This window comes from Balaenoptera physalus (assembly GCF_965194825.1).
Source record: "Balaenoptera physalus genome assembly, chromosome: 1".
NCBI classification, from domain to species: domain Eukaryota; kingdom Metazoa; phylum Chordata; class Mammalia; order Artiodactyla; family Balaenopteridae; genus Balaenoptera; species Balaenoptera physalus.
Window position 1 is genome coordinate 117,534,367 of NC_138882.1, and position 19,285 is coordinate 117,553,651.

Below are 19,285 nucleotides of genomic sequence, written 5' to 3' on the forward strand. Positions count from 1 at the left end.
GGGAAAGCCAAGCCAGGGTGGTGTGCCTGGACTTCACAGATTGCCCTCAGATGAACTCAGCTCCTGGCCTTCCTGTCTGGAGCCTGAGTGCACCTCCAGGTGAGGAAGGTAAGAGCTGAGAGGAGGAAAGTCCTCCCAAAGCATCGGTACAATGGTACCTTCATTATGATTTTGAAGAGTTTCTCCTTTTCTTGTTGAAGGTCAGCAGAGCATTTCAATCAGAAACTGAGCTTGATAGAGGAGGATTTGGGGAGTGTGTGTGTGTTGTAGGAAGTGAGACGATAGAAGCACATTTTCAAAGAACCAACTTCCCATCAAGATGAGAGGCAGACTGTTGACTGATTTTGGCTACATACAATCTGTGAGCTCATAGAATAGAAATGTGTCTTATCAGGATGCCCTGATAGCTTAGTATCCACTGAGGATGCTTCTTTCTTTCCTGCTGCCTGTCATGGCTCAGACCCACCTGCTTTAGCACTTCCAGCCTTTTGCTCTGATGTCTCTCTGAGCTTTTGCTTTGGCCCTTATAGCCTGGCACACTCCTGGTGGTGCTATTATGGGATGGCTAACTGGAGCTGGTTTTGGACAATTCTTCATATTTCCTTTTATGCATCAAATGAAATACTGAAAGTATGTAATGCTTGTGATTAAAATTGTAGTGGAAAGTACAACTGGCCCACACCAGATTCTGCTCTAAGAATCAAAAAGAGATGAACTAGTTAGCTAAAGAGCAGACATACATTGTTTTCGAGGCTTTCTGATGTAGACACAATGAATCATCATTATGTGGTGGGCACTTTGTGCTATTTAGGGGTCCAGGCCTGGGGCCATTGACATACCCACATCTGTAGACCCAACCCAAAGTAAAACTATGCCATTTAGGAAGTCTGTTCTTATGTTCCTGGATCCTTACTAATTCTTTTATCTGCATCCCTTTCTGTCCTCTCTGGAACTTCATAATTCTTTACTCTTTTTTGCAACATGGAAAAATACAAATAATCATAGTTAGTTAATGTGTATTACATACTTGGCATGTACAAGGCATTGTGCTGAGCACGTTACATAAATTGAATGCTATTATCCAATAAATATTTATATAGGACTTATTATATATTAGAAGATGTTCCAGGTGCTGGGGTTACGGAATAAAGCAGACAAAAATCCCTTCTGTATGGAATTTACATTCCAAAGGGAGATAAAGAGAATTTAAAGGGTAAAATATATGATAAAGATGATGATAAATGCATTGTAGAAAAATAAAATGAGAGAGGGTGCTAGGAAGTGCTGGTGAGGGTTGAGGAGCAGACGGTGTGGGTAAGTAGGGCGGATGGCAACACCGAAAGCTGACCCACATGACATCTCTGTAAGACAGATAATACTGCTATCCTCATTTCACAGATGAAGAAACTGAGGCTTAGAATATAAAAACTTTTTCTCAAGAATAGATCTACCCGCTCTTCTTCCGCCAGAGTCTATCCCTCCCAGAAGCATTTGCTATAACTTCCTTCCTAGCTGTAGAATGCAAAGCAATTGTACAGAGTTGAGGAATTATATCAGCAGTGGCTATGCCAGAAGTGTGAGAAAGGAAATGTTCCGTTTCTTGTGGCTCCTACAATCACGATGGTTTAGCTGGCTTGCTTACCTTGTCTCCCTCTTGAGATAGAACAGACCTCTGCATGATGCTCGGCAGGGTTCTATGGCCATAGAACTAAGACTTCAAAAAAAAAAAAATCTCAGCCAATTTTAAAAAACAGACTTTATTATTTAGAGCAGTTTTAGGTTTGCAGCAAAATTGAGCGGAAAGTACAGAGAGTTCCCACACCACCCCCCATGCCCACCCTGCCAGCCTCCCCACTATTGACATCTGGCTAGTCTTTTATTTACAAGGGTAACTTCTTCCCTGTCCTGTTCCTTTCTCATGTATTAAATCTGGGCTGCAGATTCAAACACTATCACTCACTAGGTGCTGAGGCCCCGATTCACACCTGGGCTGCCCCATCCATCAGGGGCCGGCCGTTCTCTCTCTTTGCGAGGAGGACGCAGTGCAGGCAGAGGAGGTCAGAAGGACATGCAGGAAACACAGACGGACAGACGGCTGTGCTCCTGAGTGCTTGCAGGGCAGCGAGCTGCTGCAGATCTGAGGCCATCCCCGCCTCGTAGCCCTGTCAATTCAACCAACCTTCCCCTGTCGGCCAAGGTTATGCAATTTCCTAGGAATTTCTCAGCCCTGGGTTTCCCCTTTTGCTTTTCAGTTTCTCACTGTGAGTCAGCTCACCTTGCCCTCCAGACTTGCCTAAAAACTCCATATTGGATGTTGAGCCGTGAATAAATTCCTGTCTGCTGCCACGTGCTGAGTCACCGGGGACTCCTCACTGACTCCTGCCTGCCTTTTGGGCTGGGGGGCGTGCCCTAGGGCCGAGAGGAAGCAGCGGCCAGCGGGATAACCACACCTTCAGGCAGAGGCGCTTCTGAGAAGCCGTCCTCCATCCTCGGGGTGAAAATGTGTCGTCAGCCAGGCGGGTGGGAGAGGTGCGTGGGGTGGGGTCGGGGGTGACATCATGCCCGATCTTGCCTGCCAGATTGGAGGGGAGGTCATGCTTAAGCTTGACTTTTGAGGGAAAAGGAGGTGGAGTCATTGATGAGCTTTCTCTGCTTGAGAGTCAGGGGATGAGGTCACATCTGGGTTTGTCTTCTTTAGAAGAGCGAGCTCATGCTGCTCTTTCCCATATTTTGGGTCCTGGAGTGAGGAGACAGGGTTCACTGTGCTAGGATTTGCCTTCTTTAAGAGGCTGGGGACGTTAGGAAGCTGCTGTGCCTTCACAGGGAAGAGCTTGCTTCTCCCTGGGAAGGTGCCTGAGGAAGCAGCCCTCTGGGGCAGCACAGTGTTGGAGAGTTCTGCTGTTCTGCTCGGGACACCCAAGGCCACACTATGATTTTCATAGGCCCCTTCCTCCATGAAAAAAGATTAAGAATTTTCTTTTATAACTGTGTTGGTATAGAGATGAATAGAATCCAGACTGGAATCATTATTACATATGCATTATTCATTTTCTTCTGATTTTAAAAGAAAATGAAAACATTCTCGTGGGTCTCTAAGAAGTTTCATGGGCCTTAGGCTCTCTCTGCCTAATGGATAAATTGGCCCCGAGGTCAGGGGTCTCCTCATCTTCAGAAAGGACTCTGGGGCTGGAGCAAAACACACAGGGCACCATCGGCTCCCCGCCCTCACTTTGCCTGACTGAGATGTTCTGCCGGGAACTGGGCTATGAGACCGCACAGAATGCAGCCTGTCTTCTTGTGCAGACAGGGCACTGAGCAGAAGCAGAGTGGCCCGCCGGGCAACAGGCTTGCTTACGAGGACTGACGTCCGGTGACCTGCCCTTACGCTAAGTACATAATTCATCCAAGAGCAGATACTAGTCATCTCCTCAGGCAAAGGCAGAGATCCACGGGGGCAGGATTTGGAAATTCATGTCAGGTGATCAGTGTTGAGGAAGCCATATAAGGTAAGAGTGATCACATACAGTATTCACATTCATTCATTCAACAAACATTTATTGAACATCAGCTATGTGCTAAGCACCAGGCCTTGGGGGATACAAGTTCTGACATTCATGGAACTTTCATAAATACTGTACCCTGTACATTCTCCAAGGCATCTATGTATAGCCACAGATAAGTTGGGAAAAAGGGGAGGGAGAAAACCATTAAATTGTGAGAAGCCATGTCACCTACTACCTGCCAGCAGCCTGATGTGCATTGTCACTTGATCTTCTCACCACCCCATGAAGCATAAATGTAAAGGTACGTGAATACCTCTGGTTGAGATACGTGCAGCGTCACTATGGGTGCCACACCTGAAGTGTGATTGCCTGCCCCAGACACACTCAGCAACTGGGCACAGCAGCCAGTAGAACATGGAATGAGAGGTCTGCTGGGCAGGAAAGTTCTGCAAACGGAAGTCAAGTTTCAAGGACCAAACCTAGCTGGGGTCAAAATCCTGGGATGTACAGAACAGGAATCTCAGATCAGCCAGTCTCCTTCAGGCGGGCACCGACGATCTGGGCACACGCGGTTCCGGAAGCAGGGAGTCAGAAACCACAGCCCTGGAGACCTGGACCCAAGCGAGGTGAACGCCAGTCCTACAGAGGGAGCTGTCTGCTCCTGACTTGTTTTTGCCATGTGCTGGTGTGTGTGTGTGTGTGTGAACATCAGCTGGGGCACAGGGAACTGGGTTCCAGGTATTCACAGGAGCCAGCAATCTAGCAGTTTCTGGATGAACCCTGTTGCCTCCTGAGGCAGGGTTAGATTATTGTGTTGACCTCTCAAAAATGTGAAATTGCTCGTTCGTTTTACAGTGCCATAGCATCTACTGATTGAAATGATCGAAAATGTACTTAAAAATAATACAAACAGGTATTTTTCTTCACAGCCTTCTTATACTGTCCTTGTTTTTCTCTTATATACTGAGACTCACGTAACCCAGTCCTGCCCCACCCACGCTTGGTCACATAATAGTAACTCAACAGAATAATATGCTGAGACCCATAGTTGCCATCATCTGTCCATTAACTAACCTCTATTTCTGCTTCTAAGCCCAAACCCCATTACCCACCCAAGTCACTTTAGAAATAGATTATTTTTTCTTCTTTCCCCTCTAAGTATCTGACCAAACCAAGAGCATGTGAGTCTTTGGATGAGATCCAGTCTTCCCAATCTGTATGGTCTTCCCTCCCTCCCTCCCTCTCTCCCTTCCTTCCTCCTTCCTTCCTTCCTTCCTCCCTCCCTCCCTCCCTTTCCCCTTCCTTCCTTCCTCCCTTCCTTCCTTCCTTCCTTCCTTCCCTCCTTTCCTCCCTTCCTTCTGAGTAGTAAGTAGAGTATATAGAACGTAATTTAATCTGTTTTAGTTGATAATGAAAATCCTTCTGGAAATTCAGATTCACCATTAGGAATTATTTTCATTGGATAGAATGATGAATATTCATGTATGAAGTCTATAGACTAGTCTGAATTGATAAATCCTTGAGAAATGTCCTGAAAGTTGGTGATGAGCAATCCTCAATTTAGAGTCACTTTTTTTGTGATTTCCCATTTTCTCCTAAAACTCAAAGGCAGAAGAATTTCTGATTAACTGAAGTTTCTAGTTATTTGGTCTCTGGTTAAAGCTTTCTTTGCCACTTTCTTCTCGTCTTTTCCTGATACATCTGGGTTAAAATATTAGGAAGAACCTAACAAAGGAAAAGCCCTGCTCTTTATAAACCGTCCACATATTTGTCTGCAATATCATCTTCATGTTCATAATTATCTCTAGTTGAAAACATTTTATCTTGATTAATTAAAGCACTTCTGCTGCTACCAACAGCAGGGAAGAGTCTCTGGAAAGGACTCCAAAGTCACTTAGCCTCTTTAAAACCTCTACTGTCCACAAGTCTAGACAAGCACATGTCTGCCACCACTTCAATATTTTATCTAGCATAGCAGAATTGTGGCAATTACATATTTTCAATTACTTCTGTCACACTTGAACTCTACCCACATAATTAACAACCTCAACTTTTAAAAAATGCTTTCCTGTTTTAAATTCCATATATTTTCATTGTAGAAAATTATAAAATACAGAGAAACATAAAGAAAAGTACAAAGATCACCCTTAATCACACTACTAAGTGATAAACATAACATTTTGGTGAATATCCCCCAAGTATTTTTTTTTATTTACACAATTTTTTATATTCAACTTAAATCTTACATTTTAATAGGGATTTGTTATTTTTCCACTAAAAAATATATCACAGATATTTGTTCCATGCAGGTAAGTATTCATACACAACGTGACGTTTAATGGCTATGTAGTGTCCAGTTGTGTAGATGTATCATGATTTAGTTAATAAATCTACTGGGAACCACAATTAGGTTGTTGTCATTTTTTTTCACTGTTGTATGTAATAGAGACATAGACAGCCTTGTACATAAATCTTTGCAAGAAATCCCAATTACTTCCTTATGGCAAATTCCCAGAAATGGAAGAGTTGGCTGACAGGGCTTAAACATTTTCAAGTCTTTTGCTAAAATACTGCCAAACTTGTCTCCAGAAAGCATGTACCAATACTAGTGAGGCTGAACACTGTTTTACATGTTTAATTGGCCATTTGTATGCGAGCCTTAGGGAATGGTTCATTAATGCCATCTACTCAATTTCCTAATGTGATGGCTATCTTTTACTTATTGGTTTGTAGGTGAGCTAATTGTTAGGTAGTTTCCTCTGTCAGATCATTTCCAAAGATAAATTTTATGGCAATGTTTGTTTTATACACTTCTTTTTTGTCACCTTCTCTAAGAAGGTTATGGTAAGTGAATGCATGTTAAAAACCCGCCAGATTACTTTGCTTCCAAATTTGCAAGTAATGTTTCTCCTAAGTCTACTCATATAATTATTCTGTTTTGAAATTTTGCAGTGACTCCTTTTCACCTTCAGGATGAAAATGAAACTCACTAGAAAAAAGCAACATACCTGACCTAGCAGCAGATTTCTTCTGGAGCTGTGCTGTTCAATACACACTAGATCTGATGTTAAGCATTCTCACCACACGGAGAAAAGAATAACAGAGTGCAGGAGGAAACTGTTAGAGGTGATTGATATGTCTGTGGCACAGACTGTGGTGATGAGTTCACAGGTGTACACTTACCTCCAAACTTATCAAGCTGTATACATCAATTATGCACAGCTTTTTGTATGTCAATCATACCTTAATAAAGTGGTTTAAAAACACAGTAGCCACTAGCCACACGTGGCTACTTAAATTTTTAAAATGAAACAAAATTAAAATTTCTGTTCCTCACCTGCTCAACAGCCACACATAGTGAGTGGCTAACTTTTTGAACAGTGACGATATAAAACTTTTCCATCACCGCAAACGGTTCTGGACACAACTGATCAACAGATTTAGCTTTTTCCAGTGTCTGGATCTGCTCTCTTCTATACCTCCTAGCCTCTACGTAGAATGCCCTTCTCCTTTTCTTTGGCTAATTCCCACATATCCTGCAGATCAGCTTTCACCTACTCTGGAGAAGTGTCTCCTAACCACTCATGTCTCCAGCCTGGATTGCATGCCCTTCTGTGGCCCATTGGAGCCCTGGGCATAGAATGCCCACTACAGTCAACTGCAGATGTCGGTTCACTGGTCCTTGTCCTCTACCAGCTCACTGAAGGAAGAGTATGTCTGCAACTTCTGATGCCCCAGGACCCAGCTTAGTTTCTGGAAAATGGACAAAGCTTAGTGTATGTTGAATAAATGGTCTGCCCATCATTTGCCCCCATCCTGTACAAATGCAGTGAGTGGTTTATTCTTAAAAATTCTCAAGAACTAAAAAGTATACCAAAAGAAGTATTTAAGGAACAATATATTTATTTTAGGAATACAGTTATTAACTGTCATAAAGTAATGAAATCCATGGGCATGCTTTATGAACCGCCTCATAAAAGATAGTTACAACAGCAATACTCTAACCTTTCTCCTGATAGAGATATAGACGTATTACCTTTATACTTCAACAAATATACATCATTGGAATAATTACAAACCATTTCCTCTTAATAATTCTCATAAAAAATAAAAGCTTTTCTGTTATCCTTAATCTTCCCGACTCTCTCTGGGTTCTTCATCGCCTGTTCCTTCTAAATTGACAGAATATTGCTGGAGAATGTGCATTTGTGAGCACCAGGTCCAGGGTGCTTTTTTATCTTTTAATTAAAAAAAATCACAATTCATATATATTTCTTAGAGAAAAAAATAAAATACTGATACATGTAAAAAAATAAAGGATAACTCACTCATAATCGCATCACCAGATGACAACCTCTGCTTGGCATCTGACATATAACTTCCTTCAGTTTTTCTCTATGAAGAGATATTTTTTTTGTTTCTTGCAAAAGTGAGATCATACTGTCCTTAGATTTTAATTTTTTTCAATTAACACATCATAAATCAGTTTATTTATCAAGAAATATGTCTGTAACATTATTTTAAATGTCTATCTAGTATTTAAAATAACACTGTCCGCTTTTTGGAAGCTTAGATTGTTTCCAATCTTTTTTTTTTTTCTTCTTCTTGTTAATAGTGCTGTGACGGCTCTCCTTCTGACTAAATGCTTTCCAGGGATCTATAGATCTGAATGTGTTCTCCTCCAAGGCAGAAACAAGGAATGACCTTCTTTTGGGGCTGTAGAGAGAAGAGGTGATTTCAAACCTGCCCAGGCCAACCCAGAAACAAACCAACCAAATTAATGGGTCAGTGGACCACTGTTAGTGGATTCCCTAGAAAACCATCTGAGGTTAAAGCTTACCTGCTAATGCTTCTCTGGGAGGTGCAATGGCAAGGTCGTGAAAATGAGGGGAAAAGAAAAGCAAGGCAGGGAAGGAGGAAAGTGAGTACTTGTTAACGAGTTGGTTACAGCTTCACGATAAAGCACAGCTGGTTTCTTGGTGACATGGGACAGCTCTGGCAGGGCGTAACAAACAACTCAGCCTCAGAATGATCCCTAGCAGGGAGGATCCTTGGGTCTCCTTTCTCTCTTTGGTTCAAGTAAATCCCGCCGGCATGAACTCCCCCTCACTTCCAGGTTGTGTCACCTGGTCAGCTCTGGACAGCGGTCGCTACGGGGCGGTGTTTCCTCTAGGTCTGAAAGTGGTTGGAAGAGCGAGGGACTCCTTGGGTGTAGTCAGGGTGAGCACGGGTTACAGAGATGCTTCCAGCATGGCAGGCTCACGGGGGTCCTGACAGAACCTGAGCCCCACCCTGAGAGAGGCAGGAAGTGCAAATAAACTAAGAAATGGTACCAGCAGAGGAGGCGGATAACCTCTGGCTTTTCAACCTGTAGTTTTCCCAGTAGGCCTATCAAAGTCCTTGGTTTTGAGAAAGAAAGGGATTCTGCAGAGTGCTACTAGCCACGTGAAACACCAAGTCCCATTCTCCCCAGGAGGCAGGACGGGAATGCAGCATTGTGAAGAATGGGAAAAGGAAATTAAGTTCTGTGGGCAGGAAAGCTCCACCTTTCCTCTGGGGACAGAAAAAGAGCAAGAGGTCAGACGGGGACACTTGGCTGAGGCCAACCACGTCCTCCTCTGCATCTTCTGGTCTGGACCCTCCAGCCCACGTGACTCAAGCCAGCAGCCGGGCTCAGCCAGGAGCCGGCTTCAGAGAGGGTGGGCAGATACAACCTGCACACCTTGTTGTGCCCTGAGAGCCACAGCACCTCCCAATGAGCACCCCGAAACCACAAGGGGCAGAGGCAGAGGGGGGAGGTTTTGACTCGAGAATGACACTAAGAGTTCAGTTTAATTGAGTGGTTTCCTTTATGACTTTCCAGACTCTAAACAAGGCAAGTTTCCCGCAATCAGCTGGTCTATTAAAAAAACGGCAGCAAAGGAAGAAAGTAGGGTGTGAAAGAAGAGGAAGAGGCAGGGACAAAGGAGAATGAGTCTGGGTGATTTCCCTGAGGTCTCCCATGCCAAGGACAAGTTAAAGCAACACATTACTGTTTATGAGTCTCATTATGCACGGCCAAGTTTGCTCTGGGCATTGTCAGACTGCCCACACTTGGCTTCTCCTTGCAGCCTTTGGTTTTCTTCAAGACCAGATGGTAGTTTTTTCTTTTTACAAGGATTTGAAAACAGAGAGGAAGGTCTCAGACAGCCTCTGTAAGATTATCCAGGCTTGGAATGTAACTGAGGATAGGCTTAAATTCCTTCCTGTTTCCCACTGCCTGAAGGATAAACCAAAGAGCTCTCTGGTGTTGGTGGCATATCCAGGGCGCCCTCAAGCCGATCTGTCCATCCTTACTTCCCATCCATTTCAATGGCTCTTGATCTTTCCCTGCCCCTAAGACCTCCAGTGACATCATGGGCCTCTCAGGCCTCTGTGCCCACTCAAAAAATCTCTTTCCCCACAGTGCTCTCAATTCTTCCTGGGCGTCACCTGCATCAGGACTCGGCTCAGGTTCACCTCCTGAAACCCTTCCTATCATCAGGTGAATCTGACTGCACCCTCCCTGTGCTCATGTGTAGTGTGAATGGACATCTAGGTGAGATCTCGGAACACACTGTAGCTATTGGAGACACGGCTGTCATTTCCTACTACATTATGAAATATTTAAACACAGGAATCATATTCATTTTTGATCTTTCAGCATCTAGAACAGTGTCTGGTACCTGGAACGTGCTCAGAAAATGCTGGTTGGTGGAGAAAGCGCCTGTGTTTCCAGAGTAGTACAGTTGGTCCTGTGGATACAGAGGGCTGCCTATTCTACACTATTTTATATAAGGGACTTGAGCATCCATGGATTTTGGTATCTGCACAGGAGTCCTGGAGCTGTGAAAGGAAAATCAAAATGGCACCAGTGTTGCTAAGAGAGCCCTCTAAATGGAGCTGGGAGGCCATTGAGGAAGTGTGACTTGTACACATCTCGCCCGCATAGAATCTGAACTTTTGACCACTTATTGTCTTAAACGCAGGCACCCAGAACACCTGCCAGAAACTCAAGATGCTTACCCAACCCTTACCTTAAAACAACTGGTGACAGCCTATCCCTTAAGGACAAATATTTCTTTTCTTTTGTCAGAGTACAGCCTCATGGCTTTTGCCTTTATAAGCCCCTGACTCTTTCTTTTCCCTGGAACACTCTTTTGGCTTTACCTGAATCTGTCTCCCAAAATGCAATTTTTCAGACCCCAAATGAACATTTTTCCTATTTGTAGCCTTCTGGGCTTTTTTGTTCCACAGAACCAATCCCCTACAGATATCTAGGGACGACTTAACTGCATTTACACGCCTGCTACACCACTCATCGTGCTGCCCAATGGTAACTGCTTACCTGTGGCTCTCCTGGGATGCTCCAGCTCCTTGAGGGCAAAAGACAATGCCTTTGAGACGATGCCTAGCACATTCTAGGTGCTAAATAAGTGTTGACTTTCGGAAAATGTGCAGTATTGTAGGCTACTTTTTACATTACCCAGAGCTCATTACATAGTCATAATAACACAAGCAAATTTCTTGAGGGCAAGCATTGAGCTAAGCACGTCTTACACATTACACAACTAATCATCACAACAGCCTTTAAGATGGGTACCCCTCCCCCACCACCCTCCATTGTATGATGAGGAGACTATGACTCAAGGAGCTAAGTGATTTGCTGTAATATACACATCCAGACAGTGGCAGAGATGAGATGTAAACTCTGGTTTGAATTCAGGTGCTATGAGGCAGCCAGCATTCGGGCTCTAGCCCTTCCTCCCCATATCTCCAGTTACCTTTCAACATCTGAACTTCCAAGAAAAGGGAACAAGTCTTCCTCCCCTAACTCTACCCACTTCTCCTCACAGTTACCACTAACTGCTCCTCCATATAGCTGACCAGCCACTTGGTTGACTGCATTATTACTACATTGTCATTCCATTTTACTTTTTGGCTATCAAACTTTAGGTTGTATCATAGAGACCTTGAAAATAGCTATGACTTGTGGCTGAGGGTGCAAGAATGGAATACTATGCAGCCATAAAAAGGAATGAAATAATGCCATTTGCAGCAACATGGATGGACCTAGAGATTATCATACTAAGTGAAGTAAGTCAGCCAGAGAAAGACAAATTCCATATGATATCACTTATACATGGAATCTAAAATATGACACAAATGAACATATTTACGAAACAGAAACAGACCCGCAGACATAGAGAACAGACTTGTGGTTGCCAAGGGGGAGGGGGAGTTGGGGAGGGATGGATTGGGAGTTTGGGATGAGCAGATGCAAATTACTATATACAGAATGGATAAACAACAAGGTCCTGCTGTATAGCACAGGGAACTATATTCAATATCTTGTGATAAACCATCCTGTGATGAAAGAATATGAAAAAGAATGTATATATATGTATAACTGAATCACTTTGCTGTACAGCAGAAATTAACAAAACATTGTAAATCAGCTATACTTCAATAAAATAAATTAAAGAAAAAGAAGAAATTTACAACTTAGTAAGGACAGACTTGGTACCAGCATTAGGATATATAACCTTTTAGTACTTCCTGAGAAGGGCCAAAATATGGATATCTTTAACATAAACAGAGGCCAGAGAGTTTACATTAACTTTCCCAAAGTCATACATCAGGTACATGGAGAGTGACGATTTGAATTCACATTGGATTCCAGGGCCTGTATTGGAAATGTAGGTCAGGCCTAGATTATGGTAGATCTTGAAAGGAAGTCTAAGACCGTATTAAGAAGACAGCGAGAAGGTTTTTGAACAGAGGAGCAATAAGATCAGAACTAGACTTTGGAAAACTAGTCTAGTAACGGAGAAGAGAAAGTGAGGGCGGAGGGACGAGAGGTCTGTGGCGAGACCGTTTAGGAAGCTGCTGCCATGACTAGTTATGCTTAGATGAGCTTTGCTCTCGGACACATTACGGTGTATTGAGATAAAGGACAAATGGAAATGCCCAGAAGCTAGCTGGAGGTGAGAGGTGGAAGAGAAGTGGTAATTAGAGGCAGAGATCTGGGAGTGGCTACAGAAAGGCTGCAGACAAAGCCCTGAAAGTAAATGAGGTCACTAGTGGCTGGGCTAAGAAGGAAGGGGGCCGAAGGAGTGAGGATTAAGCTTGGAGATTCGGCATTTTCAGAGGGAAGGAGAAAGGCAGGGAATTTTGAAGACAGGAGGAATAGTCAGAGATGTGCAGCTCAGAGCAACGACTTGTAACAAACTGGCTGATAAGACAACTTAACAGCAGACATGAGAACGCCTCTTATGGGATGCAAGTGTGTGAGAAAAACTGTGATAAGCTGCCAGGGTGACAGGGGTGAGAGCGAGGAAGTAGATAGCGGGAGAAAGTTAAACCACCCGGTGCTGGAAGTGAGGAATTTGAGATTAGGGCTGTGGTGGAGCAGAGAAAAGACCAGAGGGCTGGGGAGAGGGAAGGATGAGGGTGGGGAGGGGTGGGGGGAGGGGTGATAAGGAAGGTAGAGGGGATGGCCAAATCCCTCCGTAGACTGGCTGAAGGGCTGTTACAAAATTAGGGCTCTAAGGTGGCTTTCATGGCTCTCATGAATGCTCTGTATCTCTCCAAACCTTCATTAAAATCTGAAATGCACCGAAGCCTGGTGTGTGCACTGGGGGAAATCAAGGAAAGGGCAGATCGTCTTTCAGGTGTAGAACAGGCATCAAACAGGGGGAACAGTGAGTATGAGTGGAAGACATTCTATAGAAACAGAGGTTCAGAGCCAGTGGCCTGAATCCATAACCATACCAGAAATTTGTGGACTTTGGGGAGGACACTGGACTTCCAACGGGCATGGAATGGGGGAATAGCCAACTTCATCTAAATCTTGAGACATTCAGACTCCAGCTGACACCTGTGGTACAACCTTATGGTGGAAGACATGCCCTTCAATAGTTATTCCTTCTGAATGAACTAAATATGCTGGTGGATTTTAGAGAGGGAACATGAGCGAGGAGAGCCCTCAGTGAACTGGTTTGGAGATTTAGTAGGATGCAGGGAGAACACAGATCTTAAGGCAGCATTACATAGCTCACATCAGCTGTAGCAGGGCAGGCTGCCCAGCTGTGAGTCATTAGTTTAAATTGTCTGCTGGAGAACATCTCTGGGACTTTTCTGGTCCATTTGCTCATGAGTAATTGTTTCCTAGAAAACTTTTCCAGCCCCCAAATGTTCTTCCTGAGCTAGAAGGATAGGACCTAACAGATAAGGCTGCTGCAAGCAAGGGGTCAGAGGCTTCAGAGACCTGTTCTTGCTGCCTGTCCTGCAGTCACTGTGAGGGTTTGTCAGGAAGGGAGCTAGGGAGGGAGACAGCTTCTGTGCCTGGAAAAGAACGGAAGCTGAGGAACTTGGCTAAGGGACCACGGCAGGGCTCTGCACTTTTCCCCACAGACACTGATAAGACTTTTCCTCTTATTAATTTGTGTAAGTAACAGACCCAGGGTGTAGGCATGTTTGTGTACACCTGCATCCCTGAGCAACTGAGGAAATTTTGGCTGACACTGGGAGAAACATATGATAATCAAATAAAATTTCTGAAAGCACCTTGCTTATGCCCTGTCAAAAAGTTGACGATTTTTAAGATGTGATTCAATAAAATGAAATGATGGCTTTCTTCCAGTTATTTCATAATAGTTATTCTGCCAGGCTCTCCCAGCTTGCCCAAAGAAATTAGAAACAGAAGGAGTGAAGAAAATAGTAGCTTTCTCAATTCTCTGGTTTTTTACAATAATCACCAGATATGCTGAAAGATTGTATGAAGTTTGTGAGTGTACTTGGCCTTCATGGATCTTGTATTTCTTAGCTACAATTGCTAGTGAACATCAGTTATGGAGAGGTGCTGCCCAATGGTTGAAGAGGATGGTGTATATAGTGTGACAGATTATATTTTTCACAGGCGCCTCAACAATATCTCCTGCTCCACATATGCTTCTTACAATGTGACATGGACACTCCTCCCATTGAAAAGTGGGGTTCTGTGTCCCCTCTCCTCTGCCCCTGAACTGGACAAGATTTACAGCTATTTCAACCAATGGCAGAAGTGCTATCATAAAATGTGAGGCACTACGCTTTCTGCCTGTTGGAATAGTCGCCTCGGAGCCCTAAGCTATCATCTAAGATCTCTGACTACCCTGAAGCTGACATCCTGTGAGGAAGCCCAGGCTGTATGGAGAGGCCCAGCTGAGGTTCCAGCCAACAGCCAGAATCAAATGCCAGATGTGGGAGTGAAGATGTCTCCAGAAGATTCTAGCTTCCAGTCACCGAGTCTTCCCAACTGAGGTCCCAGACATCATGGAGCAGAGATAAGCTGCCTTTGCTGTGCCCTTTCCGAATTCCCTATCCACAGAATCTGGGAGTGTAATAAAATAATTGTTTCACCCTATTAAGTTTTGGGGTGGTTTGTTACAAGGCAATAGTAATTGGTACAGTTATGAAACCAGGAGCCCTATGTGGTCCCCAAGTCCTCCTGAGATACTTTGTGGAAGAGTTAGAGCTTCTTGGAATACTATTTGAAAACCTCTGGACTAACCAAGGGCTCCAAATTCCGTGTTTCTAAGAAACCTGGAATTTAATAGCTTTATCAAGAAAGAGAATTGTCTTGCTCAGTGTTATGAACTGAATTGTGTCCCCCCAAAAGATGAAGTCCTAACCCCCAGTACCTGTGAATGTGAACTTATTTGGAAATAAGGTCTTTGCAGATTATCAACTTAAGATGGGGGCATCAGGGTGGGCTCTGATCCAATATTCTGTGTCCTTATAAAAAGGAGAAGTTTGGACACAGAGACACACACAGAGATAACGCCATATGAAGATGAAGGCAGAGATTAGGTGATGCATCTATCAGCCAAGGATTACCAAAGATTACCAACAAACCATAGGCATATGGAACAGATTCTCCCTCACAGCCCTCAGAAGGAACCAACCCTGCTTTCACTTTGATCTAGAACTGTGAGACAATAATTTTCTGTTTGTTTAAGCCACCCAGTATGTGGTAGTTTGTTACGGCAGCTCTAGGAAAATAATACATTCGAGAACCAGTTTGAACAGGAATGATGGCCCTTTATATCTCCAAGGCCCTCAGTTAATGCAAGTTAGGTCTTTTGATTCATTCAGCGATATCTTTTCAAGGTCCATCTCATAGAAGTCACAATGGGAAGCACTTTAGAAAAATACAAAGATAAATTAAGTCTTGGTTTCCACAATCATTGGAACACCAACTCTGGAAGGAGAGATATGATAAGTCCTAAAATAACCATAGTACAAGTAATAAGTGCCCTAGATAATGAGGCATGTAGAAAGTGTTAAGAGAAATTCTAAATAAGTCTTAAAATTCTTTTAAAAAGTCTCAGTGATCTTAGTATAAATAGAGCCAAAATTAGATTTGGATGGACAGAGTTGAAGGTAGAAGGGGCATTTCTATGAATGTCTAACACTCAGTGGGTCCCTGGCTAATCGATTAAAGTACATAGGTAAAGTATAACTCCTTTATTGTCAGGTCTATTTAAAGCATTTATAGAGTCCTAGATACATTTTTGTATAATGATTGTTTCCTCCCTGTACACATAAGAAAAAAATGTGTATGAGTCTAAACATTTTAAAACAACCTAGAACGCAACTTCTGTCTTACAAGCATTTACTACAAGGATTTAGAGTCAACTTTCAGGCATTTTTGAGGCAAGTTCTTTTTTTTTTTTTTTTTTTTAGTTTTATTTTTATTGGAGTATAGTTGATTTACAATGTTGTGTTAGTTTCAAGTGTACAGCAAAGTGACTCAGTTATACATATACATATATCCACTCTTTTTTTAGATTCTTTTCCCATATAGGTCATTACAGAGTACTGAGTTGAGTTCTCTGTGCTATATAGTAGGTTCTTATTAGTTATCTATTTTATATATAACAGTGTGTATATGTCAATCCCAATCTCCCAATTTATCCCTTCCTCCATCTATCCCCTGATGCAAGTTCTTGGTCAGATTTATAATTAAAGCTCTCAATAGTCACTAGTAGTTTCTTTTTAAAAAATTATTTCTTTTCATTAATTTTATTGTATCAGTTTCTGAGTTAGGAAAAGTTATTTGAAAATAATGGTCTAGCTAGTTTTCCATACTTGAGATTTGATTGTTTCCACATTGTTGGTAGAATTGAAGGGCAACAAATCAGCCTGAAGTTTAGAAAGTGCACTGAGCAACCTTTATCAGGGGGTTCCCCGTTGACTCACACCTCTACTCCCCATACTACCCCACAACAAACAAAAGCCTTATGTAATATAAATCAGGTTATTTAATCCCTCTGCCATTTTTCATATTTCCCATTTGAAACCAATTCAGTTTCTTTAAGAGGTTATCTGGCCTTAAAATATTTATGTAGCTAAATGTTTAGACTGAGTAGTTTTGATTGAAGCTGAATCTCTAGTTTTCAATTTCACAAGCAGAAACTCATTTTAAATACTTCCTCACTTCTCATAATAACCTAGAATAGAAAATAATCTTAAAATTATATATATATATGAAGTACTTTTCTGTACACATGAAGCTAACACTACATTGTAAATCAACCATACTTCAGTTAAAAAAAAAACAAAGGGGAAAAATACTTCCTCACTAAAGTTAGGGCAGTTAACATCCTGTCTTTGTTTCTGGATGCATAAAACAACTAAACCTGTTAGCATGCTGATATTGTTAAGGCTTAGAATGTGACTCCCAAGAAAATATGCAAGTTGCATCACCAGAGGCTAGAACCTGGGGAGAATTAAGATAAAACCCTGAATAAATAATAAGTCCTGAATAAAGTCTTCCTTACCATTCTAACAAGCGTCAGATTAATTTTTTCTTTAACACCACTTAGAGGTCATTAATGTACATGGCCTAAGGTTTTTGTTGAGATTGGCTAAATCATAAAGTATTTTTCATAAAGCAATTTAAATCATTAAGAAATATAATTTATACATACAACTCAACGGGCATAAGTGGAACACATCAACTATTTCATAAACTTGTGGACATTTATTTCTCAAATTTACAATGATTGTAGCTTCACATTTTGCACTGATTTTATTTATTCTTGGACTAAATCAGCCTGAGATGTTGAAAGCTGTTCAAATGTTACTTAGAGTATGATTTTAACAAAATTATTACACATAATCTATGTGAAATTAAAACGGAATCCCAAGAACCTTGTAATTCAGATTGAAGAAATGTAATTTTTTCCTATACCAAAATCTCTGCTGAATAGCTGATTTTTTTTCCTTAGAAGAACTATGGAGGAGATATAAAATGCAAAACTTGCATGTTGCCTCTTTGTGTCACTTTCCCCAAGATCTGTATTACATGAAACTAATAAGAATGGAACTAAATACTTTTTTAACGGTGCTAAATGTAACCTGAGTTGAAATAAAATTAATTCCACAACAAGGACCTACTGTATAGCACAGGGAATTATATTCAATATCTTGTAATAACCTATAACATAAAAGAATCTGAAAAAGAATATATCTGTATATATCTGTATCTGTATATCTGAATCACTTTGCTATATACCTGAAACTATCACAACATTGTAAATCAACTATTCTTCAATTAAAAAAATTAATTCCTTAAATGTTTAAAAAAATAAAGTCCATCTTCTAATTGTTCGCAAACTTTATAAAAGAAGAATCCCTGAATCAAAATAATCAGAATGGGCATTTCTGTTCTGATGTTTGGTAATAAAATCTTTGCCTAATGTTGTGTTTTTTATGCAAAATCTCCAAACTCTGAAAATACTTCATCACTTATGGTATGCCTGATCACATAAATGTTTACTTGTACCTTGCCTTGTTCAAAAATGTTTAAATATGAAATCTAAAGTATAACCTGTATTCAAAGATTTACACACAAAAATAATGTAGCTTATGAAGAGCTTTTCACTTTTTCCTACTTGGATATTTAGGATGACATTTAAATGTACATTCAGAAATATGCAGGCCTTGTGCTATGGCTATTTAAGTATCCCACTGAGTCTAAACTGGCTTTAGTGACTACTCTCTTCATATACTTCTTCATCCAAATCAAAGTGCTTATCTTATATCTCGCTAGCCAACATTAATGAATAACTGAATCAATCTAGTTAATTTCAGTGTTTATCTCAATAGTCTGTACAAATGAAAGGACTGGAAGATGGGGCAGTGGAAGGTGGCCGTGGACAAGAGACTTTTTCTTATGTGCAAATTGCACTGAAATCACCAGATGTCTCTAATCTGCTGCCCGTCTCAGTTCTTGTCTCCCACGTTTCTCCAGATCTCTCACAGACTCCCTTCTAAGTTTCTGATGCACACATTCGCAAGGCCTCTCTCACCACGCTCACAATCTTTCCTCATCTCAACAGTTCTTCTCCAAAGGATTATCAGTAAAATAACTGAGTCATAAATAACTATAGAAAAATATGTAAAGTGACAATTTAGCTTCGAAATTTACCAGTCACAATTTTCTTATGCATAAGTGGTACATAAAGTTTTCTTATAAAGGGCTTCCCTAAGCCTGGGGTGTATGTGTTTAACTAGGGGAGGCCTTCTGGTTGTACAGAACCATTCTGATTTCTTTAACGACAATCATTACCATAAAAGTATTTACTGAAAGCTGGGCTGGACAGCCATTGTACAATCTGATCTGGCAAATGCACAGAAACTGCATTCCAGATTACACAGTAAGGCACTAATTACCCAAATGAAACTCCAGGGGCACCTTGGGGAGATGCAGTACA

General features: G+C 41.7%; 1 protein-coding gene across 2 annotated transcripts in view; it reads left to right on the plus strand.

Moving 5' to 3' along the window:
• Positions 1 to 17,049, plus strand: part of LOC309668512 (uncharacterized protein) — a gene marked incomplete at its 5' end in the record, with an annotated part of 77,871 nt that extends 60,822 nt beyond the window's left edge. The window contains one exon of one of the 2 annotated variants that reach the window (XM_082478429.1): positions 14,443 to 17,049. In XM_082478429.1, the coding sequence (XP_082334555.1) occupies positions 14,443 to 14,547 (105 nt within the window). In that variant the 3' untranslated portion in view covers positions 14,548 to 17,049. Of the gene's footprint in view, positions 1 to 6,455; positions 8,356 to 14,442 lie in introns of those variants that run through there. The other variant, XM_082478432.1, reaches the window with a different exon arrangement.
• Between the last annotated feature and the right edge of the window lie 2,236 nt (positions 17,050 to 19,285).